General features: G+C 40.3%; 1 protein-coding gene across 3 annotated transcripts in view; it reads right to left on the reverse strand.

Annotated features, from left to right (window-relative positions):
• Positions 1 to 5,434: 5,434 nt before the first annotated feature.
• Positions 5,435 to 24,367, reverse strand: part of ACYP2 (acylphosphatase 2) — a 162,575-nt gene continuing 143,642 nt past the window's right edge. For all 3 annotated transcript variants that reach the window (XM_027623172.1, XM_027623173.2, XM_027623174.2), the window contains one exon: positions 5,435 to 5,885. In XM_027623172.1, the coding sequence (XP_027478973.1) occupies positions 5,771 to 5,885 (115 nt within the window). In that variant the 3' untranslated portion in view covers positions 5,435 to 5,770. The remainder of the gene's footprint in view (positions 5,886 to 24,367) is intronic.

The following is a 24,367-nucleotide window of genomic DNA, read 5'->3' on the forward strand; positions in this document are numbered from 1 at the left end:
ATTTTCTTTTCATTGTTCTTTCTTTCACTTTCCTGATGACGTTTTCAGATTTAATTCTCTATACCAGTGTTTCCAAAGCCTGCCTGATTGTCAAAATCACTTGTGGGTATTTTTAAACATGCAGATTCAGGGACAAAAGCCATGGAAGATTCTGATTCAGTAGGTCTGGGTTGGGGCCTAGTAATCTGTGTGTTGAAAAGGCTTCCTGGGTAATTCTGATAATCATCTGGGATTAGTGACCACAGCTCTCCAACACCAATGACACTGGCCAGTTCGTAATTCCAAAATGGATTGCAATTCCCCTGTTCCCTTCTGGGTTCCCTATAGTCTGTCCACAGCTTAAATGTGTGTCTGTATGTGTATGTTGCCTTCTCTTCAGAATGATTTTTAGATCTCAGCTAATTTCCCTTAATCCATATATTTTATTTTAATCTGCACATCTCCCCTTCCCCCACAAGAGCTCCCTGCTCTTCTTTCAAAGATCAACTTTTATTACACGCTGTCAAGGATAAAAGCAGATGTTCCCTGAGGTTTTTTTCCTACAATAAATAACTTTTTGAGGTATATGCTTTGCCTGACTCTAAAGGATGATGTTCCATTCACCTTAGCTGTAGTGCTTTTTTTTGGTAAATCTTAAGGTTAATTTTGTTTACTGTTTATCTTTTAATGTGGAGAGTTTAGTTATATACTGGTATTTGCCAACAGAGGGTGGGTATCCCTCTCAAGTATAAAGGCCCAGAATAGTTGATCTCGCCCAATCCAGTATTTTGTTCTTTTCCTATGAGATTTCTAGGAGACTTGATTTTTTTTAATTATGAGATGCACATATGAAAGGATATATAAAATAATTTATAAAGTTCAAATCATTATCAAGGGAACACGGAAGAAGCTACCTGGCCTCATTTCCATGCTGTAAGTAAAGGGAGCACCCAGGATGCCACTGCCTGTGTCCTTCCCTTTCCTGCGTGCTATGATTGAGAAGCAAGATGATCCCAGTTAATGGAGAAAGAATAGTAGTTGGGATCAGAGAACAGAGAGAAGGTTGGATTCTTGTTTTGCCACCTCAAAAAATAGTACCCGAAAAGTAGGATTTCTATTCCATTTATTCTGGTTGTTGTAGATACTGCATCTCAAAACTAATGGTACATTGTGTCTACCTGTTTATGCCAATTTCTTGGTGAAGTATTGCAAGCATGTTGTTAATCCAGATTAATGTGCACTGAATTCAGTTAGAAATTCGGCTTTGATGCTTGCAAATGACCAAATGACTGACGATAATCCTTGCTCTTAATACTTGTTTTGAAACAGAAACTCTGTTTCCAATACAATTAATCTCTTGCATCTTCTCTTTCCCTACGCATTTATAGTATTTGTAAAAAATACGAAGGGGGTGCGGAAGCAGCACTGCCATATTGGAGGCTTGTATTCACTGATACATACAGAGTTTTCCATGCCACCATGGAAAATCAAGCTAATAAAAGAAAAACATAGTTTGAGGATAAAAGCAGCATCTTGGACATCCAACCAATAATATATACAGATCTTTTAGCAGCAGAGAGAGCATAAATCATGTCTCTAAGGGGGGGGAACCCACTTTCTGTAGAAAAACCTACTAATAAGTTCACATAGTAACTAGACTTTTTTTTAATTCTAAAGTTTAAAATTTTTATCAGACTTTGGTTTTATTCCAAACAATATGAATCCGTTAAGAAAAGGAAAATTACCTCTTACACATAATTCTAAATGTCAGGTTAAAATAAAGATCTCCAAGATATGCTTGTAAAATACATTTTAATTAAGCCACTAATTATGTATTTATATTTCCTCTTGCATGTTTTTCATTTTGGTAACATAGAAACAAAAGATCACAGAAATCAATTTCAGAACTATTTTAGCTACCATGGACCTTTATGGAGGCCACTGTGAAAACGAAGAATTTATTTCCAATAGTACTTGTCATAAATCATGCACGCTTCAGTGGAAGGGGCTGAAGGGAGACCGTACGTGCCACACTGGCTTGACAAGAGAACAGGACATGAGTTCGAGTTTAACATGTTTAGATACTTAGAACAGAAGACCCCAGATCCTAAATTCAGTGTTGTCTTGTTGTTGTTTGTTTTTGTTTCTTTGAGGAAGAGTTCTTCTCAGATGCCTTAGGGAGAATCCTAATGCATGGAAGAGAGGAGAGCAGGGCTGCTCTGATTGGAGCAGATCTTGGGACCTTCAGCTGTCCATCTTCCAAATGGCCCTTCTGTAAGGGGCACCACCTCCTGGGAGGCCTCTGGCTTACTGGAATCCTGCAAAACGTCTCAATTTAGTTGAAATTCATGATTTTGCAAATGCACCCAGGCATACAGCTAATTAATGGATGGGTTGGGCCCAGAATGCATGTCTTCTGATTCCTATTTTCTACTGCACAAAATTGCCTATTTGCAGTTCCTGAAATTAGTTCCAGATCTAGAAATCTCTTCCTTTGAACTAAATAGTGAACATTCTTTGATATTTAAATTAACTGACGCCAGAGAGAGCTACCATACAAAATATATTTGTGAACTATAGACCTTCCGAATACAGGCTAATTTTTGGAAGTAGATTCTGGTTTTCTGTTGTCTGTAATTATGAACTTAGAGATAGGTGGTGCTTCTCAAAAATTCCTTCAGTAGGCAACGTTGAAAATATTTAGTCATAACAATAGTGACCAGCTTCCAGCACAAACCAGTGGGTGTGGCTGTCCCCACCCCCCACCCTCACCCCACACCTGTCAATTGTCTTCCTTCAGTGCTTCTCTGCCCTACCTTTGAAGCACTAGGATCCTTCAGGCTGCAGGATATGCCCCTGAACTGAGATTCCCAGTGTCAGATGGAACCTCCAGTGCTTCTTCTCAAGGTCAGAAGCCCATACCCTTCCTAATGGGAAAATCTCATGTTTCTCCCACACCCCCGTCGCTTCTATGTGCCCCATCTGGTAAAGAGTCTCTCTTTTGCATATTCCCTCCAGCCAAGAAGATTGTACTGAGCTTTACTTCCTGAGCTAGCTTTTTAAAAGATAGGCATTTTTATATGAATATAAAAAATTGTATTTGGTATGCTCTTACAAATCATACCCCTGATTCTGAGGGTGTAGGCATGTGGAGTGTCGTGACACCTGGTTGATCGTCACTGAACTAGATACCCATCTTTTGCTTAATTTTTTTTCTTGGCTTTTAAAATGTTTAATTCTGACAAAACTAAACCTGTCAAGGTTTTTTATTATTTAAAATATGAAATTCAAAATTCCCTGTGTGAGTTCACTGTGAAATCTGACATTATCAAGTTTACTGGTAAGATGTGTTATCTAGTCTCGATAACACATGTGTATAATTGTTTCACCGTTTTCTTTTCTTTCTACCCATTCATGAACACTGACTTTTAATCATTATTTACAACATTCTTCATCCAGTAATAGAATTTAGTTATGTGTTCATCACTAAGCAGCCTTGACTAATGTGATTCACTTTGTGAGGTTAGAAGATTGTGCCAGCAAAGTATGATTTTCTTATAAAGAGAGCTGGGAAGGGAACTAGGAGAGGGTATTGAGGTAATAAAAAGTGACATATTGGTGTCACTTCTGAGGTGGTATTTTTCTAAAATCACTTAGCCTTTCTATGTGTAAAGAGATACAGATTTTGTTTCAAACTTGAGTGTGCAAGAAATGTCTTGTTTTGTTTTCTGTAAATCAAATCAAGCCTGTTTCAAGTCCCATCCTGAGAGGTGGGAAATTCTCAGTCATCCCTGGGGTTTTCTACCCTCTTCCAGAAGGACCACATAAAGGGTCTCATGCAGAGAGAACAATCAGGAAAGACTTCCCTGGTTTCCAGTCCATTCCAATTACCAGGATGACTGTCCCATCCACCACGGTCCCTTGTGGCAGGATGCTTTGTAGCACTTTTGGGGACAGGAATCTTGCCTGGTGAGGGACTCCCTGGGCCTGGGATCCTGCTTCTCTGGATGCTCCAGCTGCTCCCTCCTCAGGTGCAGCCATCCTGCAGAGGGGCCACTGGGGAAAAAAGATGCAGGTCTCCATCTCTTGGGAAACCCACAGCCTTTGGTCCCTTTCCAAAGTCTTGGAAAATCTCCTTCTTCCCGTGGCTCTTGCCACTTCTGCTTCTCTTTTACCTGATAAAGGTCTAGAGTTTATCTCTGTCCTCAACTCATAGCATCATGCCCTCTTTAAAATAAAACCTTGGAAGAGAAGTTGTCTTCAGGAGACTAGCAACAAAGCCTTCCCTGAGCTTAGGGAACGCAAAGGCTTTTCTCTCTTCCTTCAATCAGGAGTAGGGAAATAAAAGGAGACCAAAATTCAAATGAGTATCACAATAGAGTCTCCTGTATGATATCTAACACTTATAATACTCAACATGATGATATTAGAATAACAGGAAAGTTCTTTATTCCTTTAAGTGTTTTTGGAAAGTTTAAAAAATACCTTTGTCATTCGCTGATTTTGTGTTGTCATACATATATTTGATACCAATATTACCATTATCCATAGAGTTAACCCTTCAAAGGAACAATGTCAGCCCCACTTCATTTCCTTTTCTCAGTTCTAGTCTTGAAGCAGGTGAAGGAGAGAGGCCTGCAGTCTTTCTCCATGCTGTGGAGAGGAGCAGCAGAGATTGGTTCCATAGGTAGAACGGTGGTTTCTTCTGTGTATTCCTAGGGGATGTGAAATTGCACAAGGCAGACAAGATGCAGGAGAGCAAGTGAGACCAAGTGTGCAGGGATCCAGGGACCTCCATGCCCATTTCAATCATACTAGTTGTGCTTTTTCACTTCCTTTATGTATTTAATGTAAAATTTTGTTTTCATGATGGATTCCATTGTTGTAAAAATTGGAAATCCTTGAAGGATATATGCATCTATATACCTACAACATTTGAAACTCCCCAGTATATGGAGTTAAAGATCCTCCTTTTTTGATAGTATAATTCGATGGTATAGAAATGAAACTTCCCCTTAAAATACTCTCTTGCTTAATTAATTACCACTTACATGTGAAAATCCCCAAATGATAGGTCAAGGTTAGGGGATAGTATGATTTATTTAGACTCTCAGTTCCTTTTCTGGTTAATAGGACATCCATTGTAGATAGTTGTTGACATAAGTCTTGCTGCTCGTTATACTATAACTGTGGGTTCTTATCAATTCCATCACCCACCTGCTCACTATACAGAACAGTACAGTTCATAGAAAGCATTAAGGACTAGCCTAAATACTGAATCGTGTCTCAACCAGGATTTTAAAAATTAATTCTTTGATATGATTTTATGGTTATACTAATCATCATACATTTATATCTAACGATTGGGTCTTTATATCAAACAAATTAAACAAATTACTCAACTTCAATAAATTATGATACAGGAGATTTTAGAATTCATTTCAGACAACAATGATTTTTAATTTTTAAATGGTTAGCTTTATTTTATGCCTAGCCAAATAACATGTTTGCTAGAACATTCATTAGACTTAAAGATTCCATTAGACAAGTTTAAATATTCATATTAAATGTTTTGTAGTGACATTTATTTTATAATGCTAAGTGTTTACTTTTTAAAAACATAGTTGAGTAAAACTCAGTGTCAGACATTTTTAGGAACATATTCTGTTGTAGCTTTCAGAACAGGAAGTTCCTTTTAACTTACTCTGCTACTAATATTCTAATACATAGACTTAGGAATATCTAGTGTTTGTTGTGCAATATAAGCATTAAAATTTTTATTGCTCTTCTTTTAGTATCGAATACTAAAATTTGAATATTCAAGTTTAGAGATGGTTTTCTCATTAGAAAAGTTTGTGCGGTCAATGCGAGAGCTAGGACTTCCGACTTTGCTCAGCCAGGACATCCTACAAAAAAAAAATAAATAAAAATTAGCATATAACGTGTATATGGGCTGGCTAAAATGATCCTACCCCAGGTCCCAATGGGAGTTTACTGTAACTTTTGCATCTACTGTGAAATAAAATTTTGTTACATTGTATACATCATGTATATATCAGAGTATCAGAGAGTTTAATACATAATTAAATATGGACAAAGAAAAGCTAATAGCAAATTAAGCACAATAAACTGATGATTTCATATTGGGGTTATTTCCCCCCTCTTAAGACATCCAAAGCCATTATAAGCTAGCTCTCATATGTAAAAGGATTATATTTTTACAAAAAGATAATAATAACTCATCATTGTTTTTTCTCATTATCCAGCACATGATAGATCACACACACACACATATTTGTACAGACTGAAAGAAAAAAATGAAAAAAAAGTATAAAGAATGTGGTTTTCCACAAACATTAAAATGAAATTAGATGAACATTTTCTCATCTATTCAAAAAAAACCGTTTCTTACTACATATATTATCAAAGTGACTACATTAAAGGGACAAGTTAAATGCTCTGAAACTATTTTTCTGCTTCTGTAGTGCATTGGTTTTTCTTTATTAGCAAAATATGTGGGTCTAATTTATGCCTTTGGGTACTTTATCTGAGATGTTTCCTATACAATTCAGGCTTATTTTAATATTGTTGACATTTGAGATATTACTGTTGAAGACTTTTCCACACTTTTTCTACCTATTAACAATTAGTTGCAACGGATGACAGATTAAGTGGGACTACAGGTAAACAACGTGAGGCAGTTTTATACAAGTGATGACGGCTACCCAGCTGTTGCTGTAGAAATAGTCGGCGAGTTTGCTCAATCCCCAGAATTCTTTCAAGTTGCGAAGCTAGTTCCATACTCAGCTGTGTAATATAGTAAGTAACAATCTCATATAACCTTGAATTACAAATATTTTCTAGGCTAAAGTCGTCTAATTAGCTGAAGTTTACTCTTACTTAGGCTAGAAAATTCCAGTGACTCAAATTGCCATTGTACTATTTAACCCTTTCTTTGGCTCTTATGACAGTTTGGGGTAAGGTAAAATTTCATGTTTCTCCTCCTTAGAAGCTAAGCCCAGTAACACATCTTACTTTCTTCAATTCAGTTAACATCTTAAAAGTTGAAATTGCATGTGTTGAACAAGAGAATTCCGTTATTATAAAAAGGGGCCAATGGCGTCAATTTTACTAGTCCTATCTCCTTGAAATCTTCTCTGAAACGGAGACCAGAAATAATAAAAGTGAAACTGTATTGAGCCCTGTTTGCTCAGCATTGTGCTGAGCTCTTTACATAGACTCTTAACTCTGGTCCACACATTAACCCTGTACGTTATAGTCCATAGAGAGCAGAAGAGTTACATAATTTGCTCAGGGGAGTACCAGTGGTGGGGGTGACAAATGGTCAGATTCTGTAGATGTGTTTTGAAGGTATAATCAATAGATTTGCTGACAGATTGGACATGGTGTGAGGAAAAGAGGACTGAAGGATGACACCAGGGTTATTGGTGAAAAACTACTTGGTTGTGGTCGTGATTCACTGAAGTGAAGAGACTGTAAGAAGAGCAGAGTGGCGGGGTGGGGAAGAGATCAGAAGTTCAGTTTTGGAATGTTGACTGAGGTAACCAGTAGACATCTAAGTGAGATATTGTACAGGCAGTTGGATCTTTGGCTGGAGGAGATAAAGTCAGAATTTGTCTGCAGGCGGCCAGTACTGAAAGTCATAAGATTGGATGGCATCGCCAAGAAAATGAATATAGAAAAGGGAAGAGTTCTGAGGATTGTACTTTAGGTGAGACCACCACAAAGTTCAGAGCCCAGGAAGCAGAGGAAGAACCAGCAAGGAAAAGCAGCAGCATCCGGAAAAGCTGCAAGGGCATCCTGTCTTAGGAGTCAAGTGCAGCCCTCCAGGAGCAAGGAGGGATCAACAGGGTCCCTGCAGCTGGCAGGTCAAGTAAGGTGAGGACTGAGAATTAACCATTGCATTGGCCACATGCTAGTCACTGATGACCTTGCTAAGAACAGTTTTGGTGGAGTGAAAGCTGTATTTAAATGGGCTCAAGAGAGAATGCGAGGAGAGCAATTGGAACCAGTGAATCTTGGACCAGTACTAATGGCTCCATGAGGTGGCAATGACTAATCCACCTAGGATGGTAACTTAATGTATTTAGCTAGTTGAGAACCTGACTACCTACTTGTAGCTGGTCTTCAACACCATTAAGAACTTCATCAGCCAGAAGTATGGCCAAGGAGAAATCTATGCCCACTGGTAGGGGCAGAATGGTTGTGCTGTTTGGGGATTCAGCTGTCTTTACACTGTGTGTAAAGTGGAGGGCCACTTTGTTCCATGGCTCCAAGCATGGAACCCCTGTTGCTAGGAACCATCCTGCCTGACCTGCCTACTTACCTAGGAGTGTTCTGGTCACCTGTCACTTTGCAAGCCCTAAGACTTCACTCATGTGCTGCTCCTGCAGTCAGCACTTTATAGGTGTGGCTCAGGTCTGGAGATGGCAGATCTAGGAGTTCTAGCTAAAGTGCTTTAATTTCACCTCTTTGTTTCACGAAGGGTATTAAGAACCACCTAATCCAACAGTACCTGTTAATTCATTTCAATTCAATAAATATTTAAGTAGCACTGTATGCAAAGCAGATCCTTGATACTGGAATGTGTACACAGATATCTAAAAGGAGGTTTCTTCCCTCGGTAACTCACAATCTAATGGAAGAGTTTGGAGAATGATAAAAATAACTATAATTCAGAATGTGATGAGCAATGTGATTTTACTATAAAGGGAAAGGAATTGGATGGGGTTAATTTCTAGACAAGGTACTCAGGGACATCTTTGTGATAGCAGTGGCATTGAAGCTAAGTTTTAAATACTAGGGAAATTTCCAAATGTTGGAATAGGAATGCCAATTTAAGCATGGCAGGAAACCAAGAAGCATTAGGGAAAAAATTGATAATGTTAAAAATGTAAAACTTTTGAATGATTAAAAAATGTCTTAAGCAAAGCCAAAACAAACAGCAAACTGGAAAACTTATTTGCAGGTTTCTTACTATACAAAGAACACTTAAAAATCAATACATAAAAGATAGCCATCTAATAAAAAAAATGGTCAAAGAACATAAACAGATGAAAGGGAAAGAAATATAAATGGCCAGTAAATATGTGCAAATATTCTCACTCTTACTCATAATTTTAAAAATACAAATCAAGCAAGAATGAGACACCATCTGTTACTTAGGGAATGGCAAATATTTGAAAATTTGATAATATCTAATAGTGACAGTTAAGGTGTGGGAAAAGGCACTTTTCTGGATTGTTGATGGAAATGCAAAGTTGTACAGTCTTTCAAAAGGGCAATTTGGTACCACTTATCAAATTTTTAAATGTCCATGACTTACAGTCTTGCTGTCATAGAGAGGGGAGTCTGGAATACAGACTCTGCGATGGAGACTAGCTCCTAGGGATGCTCTCAGGCTTAAGAACTGTGGGAGGTAAGGAAAGTAGACAGGATTGGAATGGGGAAGAAGTTGGGTGAGATGCAGTTTCACTGAAACCGACACATGAGGAACTCTGAAGCTGGGAAGACCCTTCAGCATTGTCCCAATTTACAGTGAGAGGGTAGGGTCTTTATATCTCCCCCCACCACCCCATGAGCCAGTCATTAGAGAAGAGCTGCCCAGAGAAGGAGATGGAAGTCTTCTCCACAGTGTGGTGACTTCCTTCTGCTGAGGCAACTCCTAAAGTGGGCTGATGCCTGGGGGCCACCTTCCACCAGCACTCCCAGCATCTGGAGAATAAGTCCTTCAGTCCTGAAAGGGAGTCTGAGTGGCACAAGATGTGCCAGTACTATTGCACATATTCTCACAAGTGGGCTGAGGGAATGGATTGAAGATGCAAAACAAAGAAGTAGTAATTGGTGGGACAAGGCTCCAGGGCAGGTTGGAAGAATCAGGATCATTAAGTAGACTCATTAGGTTTAGAAATGAAGACACATCTTCTCTGTACAGAAGAGAAGGAGTTAAAAAAATGAGAGCAACTTGGATGTGAAGAGGTATTGGCATAAGATAGCCTCCATTTTCTTAATAAAGTAAGAGGTACGGTAATTTACTAAGAATTAAGGGAGGTAAGGTAGGGTTAGAGGAATTAGAGTGAAAAGGTGTTAATAATTGCTATGGAAGTTCTTGATAACGAGCAGGGAGAGCAGTTGAGGGTGACCAGATGGCCAGAAGCAGCATACACGCCTGCCTGCCTGCCTGCACTGCACTGCGCTTTCTTAGGCACCTGTCCTACAAGCATAGTGGGACCAGTGGGGCCAAGGATCAGTGCTTGGGCCAAAGACTTCTCCACAGGGACATCCATCCCATCTTAGGGGCAGAGTTAACAATTCAATCAGATGTTTCCTAGAGTGAACAATGGAAGGCAGGACTCCCCATCCCCCAATCTGGAATGGACTTCTCTTTAGCCAGAGGCAGAGCTACAGTCTTAGGTTTACTAGAGGGAGGTGAATAAACCATTTCATGGGGCAGCCTCCAATTTTGGTATCTTTGTATCTCTTCTCTTGGACTGGGCAGATCCTCTAGGGAATGTGTCCAATGTCCCGCCTAGAGTCTATCAGGGAAGAAGGGTAAGGCCTCAATATTCACTGTGTAACTTTAACTGAACACCTGTTTTCAGCTGTGCCTAGGAGACCTTCTCTAGAGCATGAAACTCCTGCTTCCACCTAGGTGGGCAGGGAAGCTACTCCGAAGTGTAGGGGTGAGAGAGATAGCTTATTAAACAAATCTTAAATCCTTGTATTTTGACCCCACCTTTCTGCCCCCTTCCAGTGGCCTGAGCCTTGGGGGGGTTTCCACTGTGTTAAAAGGGCCATTTCTTTGCTTCCCCCACTGGACCCTTACCATTCAGGTCAGCGTGACCACTGGCTCTTCTGCTTTCTAATTTCCAAAGTTTTGTTGCCCTGTCTTTCAGAGTTTTGTAGCTTTCTCTCCCATTCTTTGTTCTTGTGGGTGTTTAAACCTTTTAAAAAATCAATTTTACTCATACTTAAGTGGGGTTTAGGTGGGAGCAGAAGTAAATGCATATGTTCCAAATGTAACATCTTTAACTGAAAATATGGCTTTATCCTTTATATTTAAATCTTCATCTGGAATTATGTGATTGCATGATATGAAAAAGAGGTCTTAAGTTTTAATGCATAGACATTTTCCCCAGAACAACTATAATCATAGATTGAATCTGTGTATATGCCTGAATATTTTTCTAGACATTCTGTTTAACTCCATTGATACCTTTGGTTAATCCCTAAACCAGCATCAAACTATATTAATGAGAATATATATTAATGCTCAGCAATCCCTACACTTTCCCACCCCGTAACCTAATAATTCTAATTGTCCTTGTTTATCCAGAGGTCTACTAGATTTTAGCATAATTTTGTCTAATACCTTCAAATCCTCTTTTAAATCTTAAAATAATTCAGAAAGAACTGGCATTCTAACATTTAATCTTGTCATCAAGAGTAACAATTTTCCCTGCTTTTGTTCAAGTCTTTATGTTCCTCATCAAAATTTTGATTCAGGTCCTATTTCCTGATAATACTTAAATATGTTCTATTTTTCTTGCTATTTTGAACAAGATGCTTTTTAATGGTCATGTTTCTAAATGGGTACCTAGGGAAACTAGTGATGTCTTCATTGTAATCAGATGCCTTACTGAAGTTCCTTAGTAGAATAGGTTTCTTTCCTTTGGGGTTCCTAGGTAAAACACCCTATGTAGTTCTCCAGGATTTGTTCTGTTAATCCATTTTTATCACCTTGGTTGGATAATTGCAAATTACTCTTTACTGTAGGCTATCAAGCCACATTTCAGCTATTTCCGTGCCTTCGAGAGAATTGCCTTAGTATGTAAAGAAAGAATCATGAACAGTGTTCACCCAACAAGGGGGCCAGCATACATGGCTCAGGCTCCAGGATATTTTGTCTATTAGGTTAGTAGACTCAATAAATACTGAATGGATGGTTGGATGGATGAGTGAATTACATTTGCTTGAGCGACACTGAAGTCTAATATTTCTGCTGTAAATTTCAGTCGCTTTGTGTGTGTATATCTTTCAGGTATTTTAAATATGATCCACTGATAGGCTAAAAAAAAAAACAAAAAATAAGAAGGTTCAACAAATAAAAATGGAAGGATAAGATGTAAAGTGGAAAATTCTATTAACAGGAGTCGTTCCTTGATCGTGTTCTCCCTTCACTCTAATATATTTTAAATGCTCTTTGTAGAGTTTTTGAAAATGAAACTAATTTCTATAGTGTTTATTTTACCAAAATCATGTTGTCCTTAACAATAAAGTAATGAGGAAATTTCATTATAGATGCATCTCTTACATGTTTGAATAGGATTATACATAGTTGTAAGAATAATTTTTGTGTAGAATGGCAAAAGACAATGATCTTCCTTGTATGTTAAGTATTCTTCACGCCATCTTTGCATAAAAGAAAATGAATAAAACACGGTGCTGATAAATGTTAGATGATGGAGGAAAAATTTATTCATTTAATAAATTAACTGTGTTGTGTTTTTCCATTCCTGCTCAGGCAGGCACCAACTATGGGTCCCCTCAGGGTTTCCACGGCACGCTGATCCTTCGGTGCAGATGGCACACATTTAGCTCTCAAGTATAGTAAACGCCACACATTTATGGCCTCAGCAGCCAGCAAAGAGGCCAGCTGTGGCCTTCTAAAATGCACGCAGGTTTCTACCCTCCTAGAGAGCCTTTGCTGACTGCCCCTATCTAAAAAGGACCCTGCCCCCCACTATGGTGTGCATCATGGGAATGATCACATTCCGTAATTGCTATGTTTATGTAATGCTTGATGTGTTCACTACGTGCCTCCTCCACATTAGAATGCAAATTCTAAGAAGGCAGAGTAGGAGTCTGACTCACTATTGCCTCCCCAAAATCTCGCATGATGCCTGATGACAGTGGACACTCAATAAATACGATACATACTGAATGAATCCTGCCTGCCTTCTTCCGGTCTGTAGCTTCCGTGCATGAGGAAAGTGGGCATTTCTAGGGTGCTCCATAGTCCACACACACGAGGAAGCCCTGGGCACAACCTTTTAACTCTGATTTTATCTCACATGAAACAAAACACTCCCATTTTTTACACACTTTGAAAGGTAGACAAAGAGTTGCTCTTATTACAGAAAAATGAAAAAATTCATGGCAGTCCCTATGAAATAACATGAGTAATGACTATATTCATCCTCCTAGAGGAAGCTGGAGGTCTGTGGGTCTGACCTAATAGCCTGGATGTAAGCATGTGAACCAAGTTTATTTGTGGAATCTGTTCACCTATTTTTGCCAGCCCCTAAATGTTACTACAATTCTTGTCATTTTAAGTTTACTCATTATATAAGAAAGCATGGTAACCGACTTCACCCAGAAGGCAGAATGTCTATTAGGACAGCCCCGGAGGGCCAAGTCCATCCTGCAAACCCAGTCACATGACCTGCCGCCATTTAAGTTCGGAGCACAGTTGGTTGTATATCCTCAGATATACAAAAGTCTTTAGACATTGTTCTTAGTATTCCAAAGATGTACAAACACCTGCTGTCGTAGTTGTAGTCAAGATTTTTAAGCTTTTTAAAAAGAAGAGTCCTTTCTCCCAACATAATCTTGCATGAAAGCCTGATTCTTGGAGAAGTGAAGTGCTTCTCTGAAGCAAGGGAATGGTTGGGGGTGAGGTGCAGAACCTCCCCCTCAGGCCTCTCTGTTTCCCAGCTCTACCTGGAGCACCTCTGGGGAAACTCAAGGGCTCTGAAGAGCCCAGTGTAAAAATTGCCCTATTAACCTATCACTGACAAGGATATAGGGAGTGGAATGGATAGAGAATCCATCCTAAGTACAAGGAGAAATCAACATAGGACTGTCTCTTCTATTACTCAAGTCATTTAGTGTTTCCTACAAAATGTAGTAAGCTCCTGTCGTGATAAGAAAAATTGCATTTAACTAATATCGTTCTTGAAAAAAAGAGGTAGAATTAAAGCACTAGAAAGCCAACACTATTAATAATTCATACCAGTTCTATTATTTCCTGGGTCTGAAGTGGGGCAGAATAATCCTTTTGGATATCTCTGCAGCACTGGTGTAAAATGTAGACCTTAGCAAGAAAGCAGGCAGTAAGAAGAGACAGCAATGAATCAAAAGCAAATGTGGTACATGCTGGAAAATATTGAGTTGTCTGCCCATTTCAAGCTTTTAAACTAGCATTAATAATGGAAGGAGAGTACGTAATATTTTTGCTATTCTCCTTTCTTAAGCATGTTTCTTATTCAGGTACATGTGAACAAAAAATACCATAGACTTCATTATTGATACAAGTTTTTAATGGTATTTTACTATACAGTTGACCCTTGAACATGAATTTGAACTGCACAGGTCCACTTATATGAGGATTTTGTATAGCACAGTATTGTAAATGTATTTTAATAAAATTTCTAGCTTATATTAAGAATATGGTATATAATCAAGGGCACCTGGGTGGCTCAGTCAGTTAAGCGGTTGCCTTCAGCTGAGGTCATGATCAGGGGAGTGGGGGTGTCCTGGAATTGAGCCTGCAAGGGGCTCCCTGCTGAGCAGGGGAGTCTGCTTCTCCCTCTGCCCCTCCCCCAGCTCATGCTCTCTCACACTCTCTCTCTCAAATAAAATCTTAAAAATATATAGTATATAATCTAACATGCAAAATATGTGTTAATCAACTCTTCCTGTAATCAGTAAGTCTTCCTTCTGGTCAATAGGGGGGATTAGGGACGCCTGGGTGGCTCAGTTGGTTAAGCGACTGCCTTTGGCTCAGGTCATGATCCTGGAGTCCCGGGATCGAGTCCCGCATCAGGCTCCCTACTCAGCAGGGAGTCTGCTTCTCCCTCTGACCCTCTTCCCTCTCATGCTCTCTGTCTCTCATTCTCTCTCTCTCTCTCAAATAAATAAATAAAAATCTTTAAAAAAATAGTGGGGATTAGTTTTGGGGGAGTCCAAAGTCATATGTGGATTTCCAACTGTGCAGAGGGTTGGCACCCCTAACCCCCCCAGCATTGTTTAAGTATCAACTGTAATGTTGAAAATTTCTGTCATCTGTAGCCCATGAACAGAGAAAAGTTCGGCGATTTTCAAGGGAATCCCAGCACTTCCATAATTAACCTGAACCCAGATTACTTCTCTTTAAAAGGGGGTTAACCCTTACCTTACTGAGTTACTGAATGATTTAAGAGAATGTATAGAAATTGCCCGGTGCAACATCCCATACACAGTAAGCCCTTAATAGCAGTTATTACTGTGTAATTGTTCTGTCTTTGCCAAGGATGGTGGAGAGACTCTTAAGCAAGCTCTGTGATGGTCAAAGTCACATACTTCTAGTGCAATTCCACTAGTAAAACCTGTTGGAGTTACTGCTCTGCTGCAGGGGGAAAGGGCATGTCATTCCAGAGTCTGGAATTGCTGCCCAGGATTCTGAAAACCAGACAACTGGATCAAAGGGCCTGGGAGCAGGAGAGGAAGAAGAAGTGAGGGCATGACTGAAGCCTTGGGCTTCGCTGTCAGACCACCATCGTCGGGTCAGCCAAGTGACAGATACCCTCTCCTTTCTGTTTTATGGAGAGGAAAGACAGAGTGGCACAGTGGTATGGAGGTGGACTTTGGGATCAATTCTGCTTGAGTGCAAATCAGCTACCACTTCCCCACTGGTCATGAGGGGCAAGTTTCTTCAACTCTCAGTGCCTCCATTTGTAAAAGGGAGAGTATCTTGCCTGCCTCCGAGTTGTTACTGAAGATGAAATGGGGTAAAATGCAGAAACTAGTATACACTCCATTTTTAGCTATTGTATCAGGGTGCTGTAGCAGGTCAGAAAACCACCTTAGCTCTTTTAGAAGGGAATTAGGTCCTTACAAAAATCACTAGGCAGGCTGGAAGAACATATTTAGATCGGGCCTGTTGAAGCAACCCTGTAGAATTGGTTGTTAAAGAGTAAAATGTTAAAACTGAGATTCTCCGCAAATGTAAAACAACTTGTGTCAAAGATTTCTATTCAATGGATTCATTAATGACAGAACATCTTCCAGGTTCTATCTGGTTCAAAAGAAAATTTAGAGACTCATACACATGTAGACCTAGGTGTATATATACATACATACAAGCAGGGATGCTGAAATCTGGCTAATAGAGGTGAACTTGGTTGAAATTCTATAGGGCAGGACTGTCCAACAGCTGTAATATGAGCATCTTCTAGGAGCCATATAAGAGTAAAAAAGGTGAAATTCATTTTGACAATAGTTTTTTAGTTCAATATATCCAAGATGTTATTTCAATATATGATCCATACAAATGATTAATGAATAAAGCGAGCTATTTTACATATTTTATATTGAGACTTTGAATTCTGGCATGTATTTTACACTTACAACATATCTCAATTCAAACTTGCCACTGCCACACTGTGAGTGCTCAATAATCACATATGACTAGGGGCCCCCATATTAATGTAGTTTTACAGCAATGAAAAGAAAATGTTTGGGATTACATTTTCTTTAGGGCAAAAGTCAATTCTCTATCTACCAGAAAAAAAGTAGTTTGCTTTGCTATGAACAAGAAGTATTTGCATTTCTTTAGTTTACTACAAGTAAATTTCTACCTCAGAGTTGTAAAATAGCCTAGTTAGTAGAAAATCAAAGGTACATATCTGTATAGAATCAGAAAATTCCTGAAAGCTACCCCACGACAATACCCAGAACTTCCCTGAAAGACACCCCCCAATCTCCACTGCTAAGTCTTGGACAATTTTTTGTGTGACAAGCCCATGGGGGGAACTGCTGCGAATCAGGAGGCTGTCACAAAAATCACTGCATTAATGAACACGCTGCCCTAACTGCACTCCAGGCATCAGGAAGTCCCACCAGGATGGCTGGCTCCAGAGCCATGTGATATCTGCTAGATCCTCACACCAGCTAAATGGATGACTCGGGCACCTCTGCCGCTTCTCGTTCCACCTAGATCAGTTTCAGGTTCAAATTTCACATGAGGACCTCTGATGGATGAAACCTCCATCACCTTTGAGGCTCTAGCTGCAAGGGAGTCAGAAAAAAATGGTTCCTAGCTCTCGTCTGCAGTCAAGGAAAGGCACCAGAAGGAGTGTGGAACCGTGATTGAGCAAGGCAACCATGTCCACCACTGCTATTATTCAGTTAACAAGAACTGGATGAACTTCTACTCTAAGGGATACAGAGATGAGAAGTTTTGTTTTGTTTTGTTTTTGTTTCTAATCTGTATGATAGCAACACTGTTGTGGGCTCTCTCGGATCTGGAGTTCTTCTCAGCACTAGAACAGAATTCCAAGGAACACCAACATTGAAGAATCAGGTGGAAAAGGAGAAGAAGGCAGAGGACAAGTCGAAGGAATGACCAGAGAACAGGGAGATATCCACAAAGTGTGGTGTTAAAGAAAACCCAGGCCACGGAATATTTTAAGAAGGAGAGAGAAGTCAACTTCCAGATGCTGCTGAGACCTAAATAAAATCTGAGCTGAAAAATGCTTCGGGGACCTTAGCAGGATCAGCCTCAGTGACGTGGTGGGGGTGGAAGCCAGATTAAAATGGCTTTAGGACTGAGGGGGAAGTGAAGCAATGCAGACAGCAAGAATAGATCAATCTTTTGAGCTGTCTGACTCTGAGGGAGAGGAGAGACACAGAGGAGCTTTATACATCTTTAAGGTTTTGTTCTTGGCAAGCAAGCCTGCCTCGATTCTGAATTCAATGCCTTCCAATATTTATGAGCGCTTTGTCTCAGAAGAACAATATTTGAGGAGGATTGTTTTAATAACACACAGTCTAGGGCGTTTTCTATTCCAGATATGTTAAAATCTACTCCTACGTGAAGCCAAATGAAAAGCGAGTTGGCCAGACGCCCCTGCATTTTCACCCCCTCACCCTGACCTCTCCACTTCCCCAGCCCAAAAAAATGCTCACAAGCAAACTGTGTTTGGAATGATGCCATTAGCTGATAGTGGGCCTGCTAGATAGTTTAGAGCCAAACTGTGACCCACACAGAGCAGAGGTCAGTATTTTATACTTTGTTTTTTTTTTAAGCCTTGTTCCTGGCCCCATTTTATGTCCCCACCCTTGTTTTCTGTCCTTTTTCACTTTTCAGTGTATGCTCTCTAGTTAAAGTTTTACATTTTCTGACCAATCACTTTAAATCATGTGGGAACCAAGTGAGGTATAAACGCATAAAACTGAGGGTTTTTTTTTTTCTTGCTGATACTGTTTAAAGGAGGGTAGAGATTTATTTATGGAGTTTTGCTTTACCATCTACTTTACTAGATACTTTTCCATTAAAGCAAGGCATGCAACATTCTGAGGTCCTAAAGATCTGTATCTTTATGGGCGCCTGGGTGGCTCAGTTGGTTAAGCGACTGCCTTCGGCTCAGGTCATGATCCTGGAGTCCCGGGATCGAGTCCCACATCGGGCTCCCTGCTCAGCAGGGAGTCTGCTTCTGCCTTTGACCCTCTTCCCTCTCATGCTTTCTATCTCTCATTCTCTCTCTCTCTCAAATAAATAAAATCTTAAAAAAAAAAAATCTGTATCTTTAGGGCAATGGTCTCAGTAGCTGGCTGCCAATCTGTCAATGGCCCTGAACTTAGGGACTAAGAGCTCTCAGCCTTGGCCCTGGGGCAAGGGCAGCTTGGAGCTGGGGGGCTCCCCTGATCAAGAGGGGCTGGGTAGGGCAGAGACCTTGAGCGTGGTGCTGGGTGAGAGCCCCATGCAGCGCTTTCCTGGGGCTGCTGTGGAGGAGCATCGTCTCCCCCAGACCAGGCCAGTGCTGGTCTAGGGGAAGTCTCACGGGGAGGTGTATGCACAGGCTTTAAAGACAATTCATGAAGCATCTCCCTGACAGTCAGTGAAAATAATTTGTGCAGAATTCAGTCTAAAGAATAGTTCAAAGGAGAATGGAGAGGCAGGCAATAACACAAGAGCCACTGGAAAAACAAGAAATTTGATCAGGTGGAAAATGAGAAACAAAAACATTAAAGGGAAGAAGACTGTCCAGGTGTCTTTTAAGGGAATCACCTGTGACCCAGGGCCTATCACACTACGTTGTTAACCCTAAAGTTGGGCGCTTTCAGAATGCCTTTAAATATTCGCCAAGGAGTCAAAATACTGAAACTTTTCTTTATTGGGATGTTTCATAATTAGGGAAATGGCTTATCTTTTGAAACTCTCAGGGTTAAAAAAAAATCTTTTTAGATTCTCATTTTCCCCTAGAAAGGTATTTATTCTTTTTTTTTTTAAAGATTTTATTTATTTATTTGAGAAAGAGAGAATGAGAGATAGCACGAGAGGGAAGAGGGTCAGAGGGAGAAGCAGACTCCCTGCTGAGCAGGGAGCCCGATGCGGGACTCGATCCCGGGACTCCAGGATCATGACCTGAGCCGAAGGCAGTCGCTTAACCAACTGAGCCACCCAGGCGCCCGAAAGGTATTTATTCTTTAAATCCAAGTGACTCAGTTTATAGGGAGGCTGACGATAGGATGTAAGAACATCACTAAAGTGTCTCACTTCATAAGTGGCCACCCACGAGTGGTACTTGGGTATTATACTCTGAGTATTTTTCAGCACTAATGTATTCAATGCACATAAATTTCAATCTGTATTAAGAGATTCAGAAAGTAGCCATTTCCTCTCAAAAGGTTTTCCTTTTTGTATTCATAAAAATATATGCCAGTTGATTTCCTCCTTTTACAAAAATAAAGAACAAAACAGAAAGTGAAGGAAAAAAATACATATCCTCCTAACATAAATTTTTTTTGGAGATAGTAAAAAACAGTTATTGCTAAATCCCAATGAACACTTTGGCCTAAATTTTAAAAACTAAAATTGTGTGTATTGTTGTCACCTTAGTAACAAAAAATTTAAATAGTGTGTGCTTGCTAAATTACTTTAAATGGTTTTATTTTTCATAAAAAAATCTTATGAATAGCTTGATGAATCTTAGGCAACTTGAATATATTGATAATGTCCTTTTATTGGTCTATCTAGTGGGAAGTGAAAAGGGCAAAGAAGAACAGATTATAGGCGGAGAGGGGGAAGGGAGGAGAAGATTTAATGGAAGACGCTGAGAGGTAATGATCCCTCTCTAAAGTAAAATTCTTCATCATTTTACTATTGCATTCTAAGATGTGCTCAGTTTCTCTGACACCATAATAAAATGATCAAAGAATGTCTACTCACCAGGATCAAAATGCAATTTAATTAATTATATCTCCCTCTTCTGAAACGAAAGCTTCTTAGAGAGGAGATGGCTGTCATATTTAGCTGTCCAAATGACTTTTAGATAAAGCCACTCAAACTGGGCATATAAACCCAAACTCACCAGAGTGATATGCTTACATTTAAAGAGAATTAAAAATCTGAGGTTTCAGAAGTTACAATCACAAAGCTCAAGTGAGAAGATAGGTCCCGCTGTGGAAGAAAGTGGCCTCCCAGATATTGGGTCTAGAAAGTGCTCTTTGGGCCTGGCAATCATCCAGATGAGGAGTAATGTTTGGAAGCTTCTTCTAATTAGACACTCTTTCCTGCAACAGTGAAACTTGGATCAAAGAAAGAAAGAAATTAGCTAGCAACTTCCTCTAGAATCCTATGAGGCATCATTACCTTGGTGGAGACGCCAACAGTCTTCAGTGGTCTAGGAAATTGATCCTAAAAGCTTTCTCTGAAATGATCAGGTTTAGAGGCACAAATAAATGCTAACCAAATTCATAGATCAATTTATAAAACAGAATACCCTGTACTGATTTATACTGGGCGCTGTATTTGTCAAATATATCATCCATTTGTACAAGAATTTTCCAACTGAGGAAGCATGCTAAAACGGAATTACATTAGATTGCTTTCTCCAGTCTAGGCATATTTTGGCTTAGAGAATCTATTTGGATATTACCTTCTTCCCAAGGAAACACTGAAGAAGTGATAATATAGTTCCCCTTTTTACAAACTGTTCATCACCTGCTGCTTTTCACTTAGCATATCATTGCCTCAGACAGGTTAATGAGGCTATGGTTTTCTGTACACTTAACTTTGTTCCTGTCCTGAGCACATTCCCTGGTCACCTGGATTACACTAAAGCACATTCCAGGCTCTTTCTAGGGCAAAGACAAGGAAAAAACCATCCCTTTACTGCACCATATTTACAAACTACATCTTAAGGAAGTTTGCTTTGAAAGAGCTGATTTTGTTTCCATTTTGAAAGGCAACATTTCTCTAGGTTGGGAAAAGATGAAAGAAGTGAAACCCTTTCTAACCAGTGGCCACAGAGGTTGCTGGTGACTGCAAGAATGCCCTTTGCCACAGAGAGAATTATTCAGAAAGGGAATGCACGGAAGGGTCCTAGTCCTCTCCATGATGATCAAGCAATAATACTGTCATGGCAACAAACAGACTCAGCGTTCTATGTCAGGGAATGGGTCCATTACCATGGTTGCTATTCAAACTACCCTTGAACATAGAGGCTTGAAACAATATTTATCCTGCTATAAGTCTGCGTTTTGGGCAGAGAGAGCTCAGCTCTGCCACACTCCATGGAGAACAAAGCTCAAAAGCGGAGGATAGGAAGAACTGGAAGGCTCAATCGCTCCCAGGTCTGGCAGGTGAGCCTGGGAAAACGCAATCAGCTACAGTCTGGAATGGCCGGGGCTCCTCAGGCTCTCCAGCATGGTGGCTTCAGAACAGCCAGACTTCCTATACTTAGATCAGCCCAGGAATCCAAAAGCAAAGTGTCAGGGAGAGAGAGAGTGCCAGGTGGAAGGTGCTTGTCTATTCTAACCTAGTCTTGGTAGACACCCAGTGTCCCCTCTGCTGCATTCTGATAGAAGCCAGTCACCAAGTCTCGTCCATATTCAGGGGCAGAGAGAGGATGGCAAAGAATTTGTGAGTTTGTTTTAAAATTACCACAATAGGGGCGCCTGGGTGGCTCAGTCATTAAGGGTCTGCCTTCGGCTCAGGTCATGATCCCAGGGTCCTGGGATGGAGCCCCACGTGGGGCTCCCTGCTCAGCGGGAAGCCTGCTTCTCCCTCTCCTTCTGCTGTTCCCCCTGCTTATGCTCTCTCACTCTCTCTGTCAAATAAATAAATAAAATCTTTAACAAAAATAAATAAAATTACCACAATAACTTTGTATAGCTAAAGATTTACAGGAGAATATACCATTTATTTATTTACTTACTCATACAACAAATACTTACTGAGCTTTTACCATAAACTGACTTAACCTAGCCTTCTTAAAGGATTCTAGCCTGAGACAACTCATATTTGGACATGACTTATGCATCAGGAAGGATGTATTTTATTTCAGGCCTGTCATATGAAAGTTTTCAAACCAGCACAAAATAATGGATGATGATAATCATCCATTTGGAGGGGAGTATAATCTCAGCAGCATAAATGGGTTTTTATTAGAACTCATTAAAAACCTGAGAAAATAGAAGTATAAATCTTCATTAGAAACAAATATATTCTAGAAAATGTATTTGGTGAACAAATTTGTGTAAAAGCAAATCATCTTTTCTACTAACTTTATACGTTTAGTGACGAATATATAAGAAAAGTTTTCCTTGACTTCCCAAATATTCCAAAGAGCCTAGTATGTAAAAGGAGGATTGTTCTCTCATAGACAAAAGATAAAATATGGACTACATAGGTATTGAATGTATTGGATAGGAATAGATTCAGCTGTGAGGCACAGTGACAGTGGCTTGAACAAGGGCGATCTTCACTTCTCCATCATGGAAGGAAGCCTGGAGGCAGATAGTCCAGGACTGCTGTGACTGCTCCAGGACCCTCAGACATCTTTTCAGCTTACCACTCAGCTAGCTCTGGGATGTTGTCCTCATCTGCCTCACCCAAGATGGACCCTAGAGCTCCAGCCATCATATTTGTATTCTAGGCAACAGAAGGGAGGAAAGGCAAACACGGGGGCCAAGAATGTGTGTCTTAAGGGAAACTGCCTTAAGGTATAGTTTGTAAACATGGTACAATAAGTGAATGTTTTCCAGAAGCAGCCACACAGTACTTCTGATTACATTTTATTGGCTAGAACACACTACAGAAGAGACTGAGAAATGTAAGCCATGTCCACTTTATCCTGAGTGGCCATAGGCCCAGTAGAAGTCACTAACATTACAGTAGAAGAAGGGGAGGATGGCTCCTAGAGGGCAGCAAGCAGTCCCAGCCACAGCGTGGAAATCACGTGCTCTGTTTTGCACATGTGAAGCATAAGACGCCTCTTAGACACTCAAGTAAACAATAGTATATACAAGTCTGGAATTCAGGGGAAAGATGAACCCAGAGTTAAAAACTGGGACCTCGTTGGCCGACAGATGATGTTAATACCACGGGGCCAGATGGCAACCCATGGGGAAGGAATGGAGACAGGGAAGGGAAGTGGTGAGCCAGAGTGGCCATCAGCAGAAGACACTGAGATGACATGGTGAGAGACACGGGAGGAGAACCAGGAGACTCTGGTATCCTAGAAGCCAGGGGAAGAAAGGAACTAAGGAAGACAGGAGTCTCCACAGCCTCAAAGGCTGCAGGGAGTTTAAGTAACACAAGGCCTGAGAACTGATGACTGAATTCGGCAAGAAGGAAATCAAGGAAACCGGATGTGCCCAGTTACAGTGCAGAGGTGGAGGGCAAAGCCTGCTGGGAGGGGCTGTGGGGGACCTAGGAGGGGGAGGGGCTACAAACTGACACTATCTACAGCTTTCTTCGGGAGATGCGCTGTAAAGGGCAGTAGCTGGAGAGGAATATGGGATCCAAAGAAAACCTTTAAAAAACATGATTGTAGGGCGCCTGGGTGGCTCAGTCGGTTAAGCGACTGCCTTCGGCTCAGGTCATGATCCTGGAGTCCCGGGATCGAGTCCCACATCGGGCTCCCTGCTCGGCAGGGAGTCTGCTTCTCCCTCTGACCCTCTTCCCTCTCGTGCTCTCTATCTCTCATTCTCTCTCTCTCAAATAAATAAATAAAATCTTTAAAAAAAAAAAAAAAACATGATTGTAGATAATGGAACATATTTGCTTATGGAAATGAACTAACAGAAAAGCAAAAGGTGATGATGTGGAAGAAAGGGATAATTGTAGTAGAAACCCAGGGTCCAGTGTACGAATGGAGAGATGAGAAGAGTGTATAAAAAGGATAGACACAGAACTTAGACAAGAGAATAAGAGATAATGAGAGAAATCAAGGAAAAACACGTGGTGAGTGGATTCTGGCAGTGGAATCAAAGAACAAATATTCAAAAGACAAAGAGGATTCATCTCAAGGGCCACCTGGGGTAGACTGGGGGTGGCTGCCCGGGCCTCTGTTGAGCAGACCGGGAGAAGCCTTATCCA

Source organism: Zalophus californianus, chromosome 8 (assembly GCF_009762305.2).
Source record: "Zalophus californianus isolate mZalCal1 chromosome 8, mZalCal1.pri.v2, whole genome shotgun sequence".
Classification (NCBI taxonomy): domain Eukaryota; kingdom Metazoa; phylum Chordata; class Mammalia; order Carnivora; family Otariidae; genus Zalophus; species Zalophus californianus.